General features: G+C 39.5%; 1 protein-coding gene across 1 annotated transcript; it reads right to left on the bottom strand.

The window, feature by feature from the left end:
• Window positions 1–9,371: 9,371 nt before the first annotated feature.
• FERD3L (Fer3 like bHLH transcription factor) lies at window positions 9,372–10,025 on the bottom strand. Its single transcript, XM_069462549.1, has one exon. The coding sequence runs from the start codon at window positions 9,963–9,965 to the stop codon at window positions 9,465–9,467; it is 501 nt and encodes a 166-aa protein (XP_069318650.1). The 5' UTR covers window positions 9,966–10,025; the 3' UTR covers window positions 9,372–9,464.
• Window positions 10,026–10,729: the final 704 nt, after the last annotated feature.

Below are 10,729 nucleotides of genomic sequence, written 5' to 3'. Positions count from 1 at the left end.
TCTCCCCAAGTGGAAGCAGCTCTGCTCCCAGGGAAAATTCTGTTTTTCTCATTGAGTCAATGACCCCTATCTAATCAATGAGTGTTCTGTAGGTTTCCTGAATGGCAATTCCAGACACTTTCTACCATTGTCTGGCTGTTGGTCTTAGTAATTATATTCAGGCCTGAAATACTTATGTTGGCCCAATGCTTGGCGAAGCACTTGAGTAATTCCTGGGATTATTTTCAATGTATAGAGCAATACTGATGCTCACTTAAATACCTATTTTGGTGGCAATAGATGAAAACATTCAATCTTCACTGTTATAATGACATATGAAGTACTCAAGAAAGAGACAACTATTAATAAAAAAGAGTGAAATTGCCTACCAAAGCCTTTAGAAAAGGAAAAAAAGTCAAACCCTATTTAAGGTTTGAGTTAGGAATAAATAAATTTATATAAGCACAGTTCATTCTGAAATACATGTGAAGAGCATTCTGATAAAAATATTTTTGCATATATTCATCTTTGCATGCATGTGAATCATACCATGGAGTGAGGGGTCGAATTTAGAAGTGGAAGTTCTGAGGGTGTCGAGGGTAAGGACCCTGAGGTTTGGATTGAGGTATGGTGCATATTTTCATGTGAATGTAATTTGGGAAGAATTTGTTGTGTTTTGTTGTGTAATGCTTTGAGTTTAAGGCCTCTGTCAGCCTGTTTTTTGTTAACTTTATAAGCCGTTGATTGAACTGGATGAAATGTAGTATACTAACAAGGAAGTATGAAGTTTAATTTTTAGTTCTGTCATCTTGAAACAAAGTGGCATTCAATATATTTAACTGAATTCATCTGCTCTAATTTTAATGGGCTTTGGTGAGATTAGACAAATAAATAGTGATGAAAGAAATGGTATGGCATGTTCAATAAGATCTACAATTATCAAAACCACTGCTTGTCAAATGCTTGTTAACTATAGTCACCAACATTTTTTGGACAAAAATATGAACCCATGGTCAGAATATTTGAAATTGGGTATGTTTCCCAAATTGGAAAAATTTTAGTAAATTTCAGAAGGCCCATTACCATCAACCCTCAAAAGAGCCACTTGAATTTGAATCAAAGCTTTTAAAAAGAACAGGACATTTAATAATTCTCTTTTTAACTTTCTAGGCAAGGAGGAAAACTTATTATATAAAATACTATACATATGACAAAATATTTACCCAATTTTAGATGTTGAGAGATTATGTGCAAGTTAAGGCCAATTTTATCTTTGCAAAGACTGTAATTTAGATTGCAAATAAATCTCGGCCAAAGAATACAAAGCTTTCCCCATATTAATATATATATCCACTATTGTTACAGTGCAAAAAAAAAAGTCTGTGTGAATAAAGACAGTAATGTCAGTTGTCAAATTTTTAAAGGCTGTATAAATGGTTGTGTAAATATGACACAGGACATCCAAGGTTGTACTTTGGAACCCACTTTGCCTCTCTGATGCACCAAAGAGAGGTCCTTTCTTTTATTCTCCCTGATTCCTTTCTGTGGGAGGCAGGTGGAAGCTACTTAAACTTCCTGGGTAGATGGGACTCTTATATCTCTCAGGGACCCTACAAGCAAGCGTGGCCATATCACTGCATTCCCAGTTGAATGGGCTGAGTGAGTTCCAGGTTTTCAGGTTTCATATCAGTCTAGATCAGGCATGCATAAGTGCTTAGTAACCGAGGTAGTCCTATCCCTCAATTACTCTCACCAACAGCACAGCTTTCAAGATGAACTTATTCAAAAATAAATTAACAGAGGATTTACCAATTGAACTATCACATTTTCATGTGAAAAGTTTTATATGCAAATTTTAGTATTGTATTATTGTATTAGATTATTTTAGTATTGTAGAGTTTACAGTGATCTTCCTGGTATAGACCAAAGATTGTGATTACGTATGCCATAGACCAGAAGGCTTATCTTTAAATTTCTGTGCTTAAACAAAAAGTCATTAAGGCAGCAACTTAAATTGGTCACAAAATGCCATGCTCTTTAAAAGATTCTGATTCTATTCAGGGGCAGCAGGACAGAGTATTTAATATTGCCTTTGTGTGTATTCTCATGAGACTTTCTAAATGGCTGAATCATCATTTTGTTCTACATACACATTCAACATTGAAATCGCATAAACAACAATAGCAACATTGGCTAAATACTTGTTTTGTGTGAGGCACTGTACTATGCACTTTATATTATCTTTTCTGATTCTTTAAATAGTTGTTTGTTTTTAATATCCACTTATAAACCGGGGTGAGTGGGTTTAAGTTTTAAGCCAGTTATATAATTTAGAAAGTGGCAGAATTAGGATGTGCAAACACTACAAATCGATGTTTGAAAATGTATCTGGCCAAGAGTGTCAACATAGACCAAGGGACCCAGAGTCAAACACTCAGTTCTTGGTTATACCCTTTAGGGTCAGAGTCAAAAAGCAAGTCCCAATTTTTTTCTAAGACCCATATAATACCATGCATAAAATATTAGTTTCACTTTTATGAAACACTTGAAGAAATATTATAAAATAATACATGAATCAAGTCATAGCTTATTAAAATAAATGATATGATAATTTACATTTATAAGGCACCCAAGAGGTTCAAAGGATTGTAATATTTATCTGATTTTTAATTTTTTTCACTTTTTATTTTGAAATATTTGTAGATTCACAGGAGAATGCAAATATGAACAGTTATTCATTTTTTACCACAACATTTCTACTTAAATATAATTCTCATATAATTATTTCCAAATCACCTTAGTGTCTTAGAGTTCAGTCTCTGAAATCCTTGCAAATCTGGGTGTAAATCTTAGCTTCGTTATTTATTAGCTAATTGAGCTTTGGAAAGTTATTTAATTTCTCTATTCCTTAGTATCATCATCACTATGGAAGTAACCGTAGTGTCTACATTCTAAAATTATGATAATAAGAACTTTAAAAGTTACAGAAAGAACTCAACACAGTGCTTAGAACATGTACTGTCATAAGCATACAATAGAATAGATAATATCATTATAAATATTACTACTTTTATTATTATGAATAATATTACTTCATCCAGACTTAATAATCCAATTATTTGGTGTTCTCCTTGAGACCATTTCTAGATTCTCCAGCATTTCACTAAACTATGGGATTCAATATAGCCAATAAATTCAAGATCTGGGCATTAACAAATACAGGTTTAAATTTTACTATCTTTTGAAGAAGTTACAAAATTATCTGCACTAAGATAATAGTGCAATCATTCATTCATTCACTCACTCAAACACATTGACATCATGTTTTTTGCCTTCTATTGTTCACCAACTGTTTGATCTAGTTCCATATTCTCATGGACATTTTTTCCCCTTTTGAAGACTGGAAATCATAAAAAACTGTCCATAACAGCTGCTTTGAGGTCATCTACATTTGTTGGCTGCAGGTGGAAATCTCCTTCACAGAGCCCTAAATAGAAGGTTGTAAAATTTGGCCTTTGAGGCAGCCAGACCAAACCAGACTTTTGTATAATTTATCATCCACAGAACGTATTAAGGTGCTTTTGATCTTTGAAGGCAATATCTTTCACAGTGATGGGGTGCTTATAGGTGACCATCAGTCCCTTTTAGGAATCTCAGTATCATGCTGATTTCAATGGTGAGAGAAGGGATTTTTAAGATGGTACACTGATGACTCAATTTAATAGAGAGACTCTAGATCTTGTTGAAATCCAATTGTGAAGATCAAATGAAAGTATGTGAATGGTGCTTTGAAAACAATAAAGCACTAAGCAAACTGAAGGCATTTTATTATGATCATTTCCATCATGTCATATTTGTTTTTTTTTTTTTTTTTTTTTTTGTTGAGACAGAGTCTCACTTTGTTGCCCAGGCTAGAGTGAGTGCCGTGGCGTTAGTTTAGCTCACAGCAACCTCAGACTCCTCGGCTTAAGCGATCCTACTGCCTCAGCCTCCCGAGTAGCTGGGACTACAGGCATGCGCCACTATGCCCGGCTAATTTTTTCTATATAGATTTTTAGTTGTCCATATAATGTCTTTCTATTTTTAGTAGAGACGGGGTCTCGCTCAGGCTGGTCTCGAACTCCTGACCTTGAGCGATCCACCCGCCTCGGCCTCCCAGAGTGCTAGGATTACAGGCGTGAGCCACCGCGCCCGGCCCATCATGTCATATTTGTAAAATTCTTGATTTCACTGTATATTGAAAATTCATTGCCTGATGCCAAATTAAGTGAGGGATTCTACCAAATATTAGCTGTAAAAGTGTTTTTAAATACAGTTATACTTTTCTTTACATTTTCTTATACTCCTTTAAGAAATGTGGTATAGGCACAGAACTAAAAATTTGGTGTCACAAAGAATGTTGTGGAAATTTATAGGCTTTGGTTTATAGAGACTTGAAGAAGTTTTTCCATCTTTCTGGTATTTCATTCCTGTCAGTTTGCATTGCTTCTTTTCTTTCCTTCTCCTCCTCCGCCAGGTTTGGTTTTAAGCTTCAGATTCAAAGAAACCCCAAAGTCAAAACAAAATGGTCAGAACTGCTGACTCTTGTTTTGTAATCTTTTTTTAGTCCAGTATTCACAGGAAGAGAGGGTGCTGACCAGAAATTGGGCCTAACTTCACCCAAAATGTTGGCAATGTTCAGGAACCTTTGAGTGAACTTGTGCCAAGTTAATGATATATAGCAAAACTTCACCAATTTTCCAAAAACATTTAAAATATAATTTAATGAAATATCACCCTATAAAAAGTCAAGTTAGTACTTAGCATTCAATATTAACCTGTTAGCTCTTTTTGATAAAAATAAAATAACAGTAATTTATATTTTGTCTTAAATATTTTTTTTAAAGTTACAGGTACATTTTGGAACTGCACATGTAAATGTACTTGTGGGTTCATTCATTACCTTTGAAGTTTCCTTTGAAGATTTGTAATTAAGAAATAAAGGTATCCTAAATTCTTGCTTATCGAGTTTCATCTCAGAATTTTTATAGCTATATTATAAAACTTCCACAAGAGTGTTTTTATAATGGAAATGCTGACAAATGTGATAATAAACACTGATCCAAGGGTCTTAATTTTATGTTCATGCAGGAATTATGCATACTAGCAGAATATTTGGTTTGGTTTCGAGCATTAATTTTGCCAAAATCTGCTTTCACATTGGGCAACTAACTGTAAAAGATGATCAACTTCAATGGCTCCCGGTTGATGGCAAAGACTTCTGATTATTTTTACACTTTTTGGAAAGCTTAATTATGTCTTTCAAATATGATTTCATTTAGATCTTTTTATGTTTTACATGTCTGAATACTAATAGTAATCTGATAGTTATTCGGAACTTAGTTTGAGACCAAAAGGCAGTTTTCAGTCAGTCAGTAAAGAGTTTATAAATAAATTGCCTCCAAGCAACATCTAAAAAATGGTATTTAGATTCTAAATGTGCAAGTAACTTTAAGATTTCAAAAACCAATTATTATAATTTTCCAGAAGTAACTGACACCATTAGAATTTTTTTTTTTTTTTTTTACTGGTAGAAGTTATTAAAAAGCCAATATTCACTCATATTTCTATCACTTCTGGTTTAGAAGATAATAAAGAGTAAAACAACTTTAATGTTGTATGTTATATTTGACAAAAACTTGTATTAAAAATCACACTGCTTTTATGGATCTAACCTGGGGAAAACTAAAATTTAAACTAAAACATTGCTTAGAAAAGTTGGGTATTGAAATATGGAGGCACACTGGATTTAAGTTCAGAATGTGGATTTTTTTACCTTATCTCTATGGATGATCTGGTGTAAGGAAAAGTCAATCCATTTCTCTAAGTCTCTGATCCTTATTTGGCTTCAAATTATTCTAATAGTATAATAGTCATGAAAATATTAGTATCTTAGAACAGCTGTCCCCAACCTTTTGGCCACCAGGGACCGGTTACATGGAACAATTTTTCCATGGACAGGGAGAGGAGTATGGTTTCAGGATGATTCAAGGGCATTACATTTATTGTGTAGTCAAACCTCTCTGCTAATGATAATCTGTATTTGCAGCTGTTCCCCAGCGATAGCATCACCATCTCAGCGCCACCTCAGATCATCAGGTATTAGGTTCTTATAAGGAGCGATCTAGGTTCCCTGCATGTACACTTTACAGTAGGGTTCCTGCTCCTATGAGCATCTAATGCCCCGCTGATCTGACAGGAGGCGGAGCTTATGCTGTGATGCAAGCAATGGGGAACCGCTGTAAATACAGATGAAGCTTCACTGACTTGCAGCTCACCTCCTGCTGTGCAGCGTGGTTCCTAACAGGCCACGAGGCTTACCAGCCTTAGTCTAGGGGTTGGGGACCACAGCTTTAGAAGACTGCATTTTGAGGCAGTGTCTGAATATGCAAAAACTTACAAAAAGCAAAGCATGTATAAACTGTGACAGGTTTAAGAATGGTGTATATAATTCTTCTAGTAGTAATGGGGAAATAGGTTTTCATTTAGAAGTTCTTTAGGTATTATTTGCTCTGTTGAAGAATTATGAGGTATTCACTATAAGAATATTATATGCTTACTAAGAACGTAATAGAATGGGTGAGGATGTGAAGGAGAGGATTAAGGATGATGGGTGGCTTTATTCATTCTTCATGACCCAATGATGTTGATTGTCCCTGGTCTACAAAGTTTTGTTTTGGTTTTGGTTTTCAAAACTGATTCTTTCAACAAAATATTAAGGATCCCTAGATTTTAACCATGTTTTTTTCTTTTTATTTATTCAACACTTGCAATTTGTTTTTAAAAATAAAAGATGTTTAATTCCCAAGAGGACTTGATTTAGAAGAAGGGAGCTTCTGTAAGCTGCTTCAATTTTGAACCTATCCACACTATCTGTAAAAAATCAACACATATTTTGACTGACTGAATGAATAATTGAATAGATAAACATGAGTGATTGATGGAGCCACTAGTACCCAATAAGGAGTTGGGGAACAGAATACTATTTGATTTAGAGTTGACAAATAATTAGCTATTTTTCTTTCACATATCAAATGAGTAATTTTAAATTTATCTTAAAAAATACAGATATGCTAGTCTAGGTAACCAACAAGTTATCTATAAAAAGAAGAGAAAAAAGAGAAAATGAGAAATTTTACTTTATATGACTGATATAGATGTCATTGTCCTAGTCTTGGTTTATTTTAATAAAGGTGCAAGGGGATAAGAAAAAATACTCCCTGGTTTTGTTGCTGTTTGCTCTTAGCTGTTTACATTTTTTCCCTCTTACCTGTTTTTCCTGATGTTCTCATGGCAGAAGTGGAAAAAATCCTGGTGGAAAGACACAGTCAAAATAAGAAAACATCTTGGGAGTGGGGGATCATTTCAGAACTCATATGATTCCTATGGAAAGGAGAACTAAGCAAAGTTTTCAATGTTGTAAGTACTGATGAAGGTCCTGGGAAATAAGCAAATTCTGCAAAATCCTCTGGGAGGGAGTGTGAACTGGTAGAACCTACTAAGAAGAAAATCTATCTATTTGTATCCATAAACTTAAATGTTCATTTTATCCAGAAACTTCACTTCTAAGTATCTAACATCAAGAAATCACAATAGACAGAGAAGACATTTATAAGAACTCTCTTTGGAGCATCATTTATTTTTTTTTTAAAGGAAATATCTTAGCTACCCACCTGTAAAGCATTGGGGTTAAGTTGTGATACATCAATATAACAATAAAATATAGTAATCAAAATTAAGTTCGAATGTTTAGAGATAAGGGAAAAGTGCTCATTCTATAACGCCAAGTGAAAAAAAAATCAGTATCCAAAAGTGTCCCAATTTTGTTAAATGTATTGAATTATAACTAATGGCATAGAAAAAAAGACTAGAAGAAAATAGATGAAAATGCTAACAGTATGGTTATGCGAGGTGATTTAAATTTTTTCTCTTTTTTTGAACTTTTGTGTTCCAAACTTTCTAGGATAAGTATAAAATAAATTCTATTTCTAAAAGCACGATAGGGAGACTTGTGTGTTCGAGAGCCCCCGCTTATGTCTGTGCACAATGAGGGGTAAAATAAGTGTTGGAATAATCGCTGGGGATTATCCTTTAGGACTACTGAATTTACGTTTAGGTGGGCATTATTCACTCAAGCTCTTTTCTCACGAACCAACTCCTATCTGAACGACCCCAATTCAGGTACTAGCGCGTCTCATAGAAGGAAGAATTGTGGAATATCAGAGGATCCAAACTGGAGGCGGCCTCTCAGCATGGACCGGCTTCAACTTCATCCCCACCGCAGGCGTTGTGCAAAGCGTCAGAACGCGTCCGTCTTCTCTGGTGACTTTTTGCCTTCCTTTGTAGTGCCTAGATGCCATTAGAATGAAAGTTGTTTTCCCTACCTACAGCTAAAAATTTAAAAGCGCGCACTGAGGAGCACTGCGAAAGACCCAGGCCCTTCCCCAGGGGCGACAGTAGGTACCGCTGGCCCGCGGCGAAACCCCGGGCCTCCAAGGCCCCCTGCAGGCCCAGGAGTGCCCTTTGCGTTTGGGCCTGAGTTGCCACTCACCCCTCGCTCCGGCCTGGGTCCGTAAGGGACCCGATGTTGATTTCTGTGCAAAGGGGCACAGCGCGGATTTGCACTCGAGCTAAGGCACTGGATAAACGCCGCTGTGGCCCTGGGACGACGAGCTACCGTCCCTCCGAGATCATCTAGGAGGACGCAAAGAGGGAGAGAGGGTACGCGCGCACTGGAGAGAGAACGGGAGGGGAGGAAGACGGAGAGGAAGACGGGAATAATGTCCCTTCTTAGAGGTCGCACTTTTTCAGCAGATTCCCTGGACTCCTCTTCCTTCTACATTTCCTGTTTTCTGTCCCTCAACACGCCTCGGACGACCAGACCGGAGATGCCGAGCCCCTTGGCCTATTGAAAAGCTGACACTCGGCACCTCTTGCCGGTGTCTGCCGCTGCCCCTCCCCACCCGCACCGGCCGGAGCGCCTGCTGGGGATGGCGCAGTACCGGCCCCAGGGTTTAAGAAAAAAGTAAGAATTTCTACTTTATTGTTTCTATTTTTCAAAAAAAGATAGGGAGGAGAGATTGGACTCGATAGCAGCTCCGAAGCCTTCCGTTTGCGGACAGGATTAGCTTCCCACCGACCCGGCCCGCACAAGCGCCAAGGCGCAAGCCCAGAGGGCCCGACTTCTAATACGTTCTAACTTGCCCCGCTCGCCCCTGACCCTGACTCCACTGAGGGCGATCGCATCCACATTAACTCTACAGCGGCCCCTCTTCTCGGGGGTTATGGGGCTCTTACAATCCGAACCCAAGCTCCAGAGCGCCAGACATTCTGCCCTGAGGCATTCCTCCTTGCCTTTCAGCCGCACCCACCGCCCGGTCCTGAAACACCCCAGTCCGTGCGCAACCGGGCGACAAGGGCGCAGACACTCCTCTTCCCACCCCGGCTCAGCCAGTTTCCTTCTTCTCACAGCTCTCCAAGAGCTCAGTCATGAAGGAAATGTAGACGATGGCCAGGCGTAGGGTCTCGATCCGGGACAGCCTCTTCTCATAAGCAAAAGTGGGCACCTTCCTCCGCAGCTGGTCGAAGGCCTCGTTGAGGTTGAACATCCGCTTCCTCTCGCGGATGTTGGCAGCCTGGCGCTGGGCATATGTGATCACCCTTTTCCTCTTGGGGCGGCCCAGGAGGGAGGCGCCTCTCCCTCGCTCCTCTTCCTCCTCCTCTTCATCATCCCCATCGTCTACTTCGCCCTCCTCTTCTTCTAGGCCCCCCTCCTCAAACCGCGCCATCTGTCTGGTTCTGCTCTCTCGGAGGGCAAGGGCTGGGTCCCCAAAGGGGACCCCAGGCACGAAGTCGCAGAGGAGGGGGTGTCTAGGGGAGGCCAGGGACAGGTCTGCGACGAAGTCCAGCACGGTGGAATCCACGCAGCTCTGCGGATAGGCGGCCATCGCTTCGGCTTGGCCCTGCGTCTCATCGATTTACCGCGGGGGGGGGGGGGGCGAGCCTGCGGATGTGGATTCTTAACAGCCTTGAATCTGATGGGGCACCATCACCGAAAGGCCAGAGGATACTAATTATTCATAACCAACTTGATAACCGGATTAGTTGCACTGATAAGGAAGGCTCAGACAATGTCCCTCCTCTCCAAGCTGATGGAAGAAGACAAGCTTGAGCACGCATGGAAGACTCAAAGGGACAGGCCTCCACTTCTGAGATCCTTTTCTCTGCGCCACCGGGTCAGTTCCTTCTTGGCAACAACCCCCAGCTCTTACCTGCTGTGCTTTTTGTGTCTCTCCTCACCCCCGCAGCCAACTAATGTTCTCCAGGCTCCTTATCTCATGTAGTTCTTTAATTTCGACTTGGATTTTCAAAGCGAGGATGTTTTCCACCGCAATGGCTTCTCCTTGGCTTCAGGGTAGGAGTGTTGAATCTTGCCACCGTCTGCCAATGGATGTGAAACAAGTGCATGTGCTTTTAATGATGTCCTGAAGAGGGGCCCTGCCTGCTAGGGGTCGAGGGGATCTGTTTGTCCGGTATCCCAGTGCAGCGGCTGCTGAAAGGCAAGACCTTCCATTAGCCTAAGTAAGCATGGCAGGGGGGCTGAGAGCACATTCCCCAGAGTCGCTGTTGGAACCGGCTTTCTTTTTCCTTCCAGGGCATCGCAAACAGCTCTCCTGCCGTATTACAAACCCTGACTTCTAAGGTCTGTTTG

Source organism: Eulemur rufifrons, chromosome 29, assembly GCF_041146395.1.
Source record: "Eulemur rufifrons isolate Redbay chromosome 29, OSU_ERuf_1, whole genome shotgun sequence".
NCBI classification, from domain to species: domain Eukaryota; kingdom Metazoa; phylum Chordata; class Mammalia; order Primates; family Lemuridae; genus Eulemur; species Eulemur rufifrons.
The sequence above is the reverse complement of the archived record's forward strand: the minus strand, read 5'-3'. Positions and strand labels throughout refer to the sequence as shown.

Excerpts from the sequence above, each read along its gene's own strand:
- FERD3L (XM_069462549.1), bottom strand. The coding sequence starts at position 9,965 with ATGGCCGCCTATCCGCAGAGCTGCGTGGATTCCACCGTGCTGGACTTC.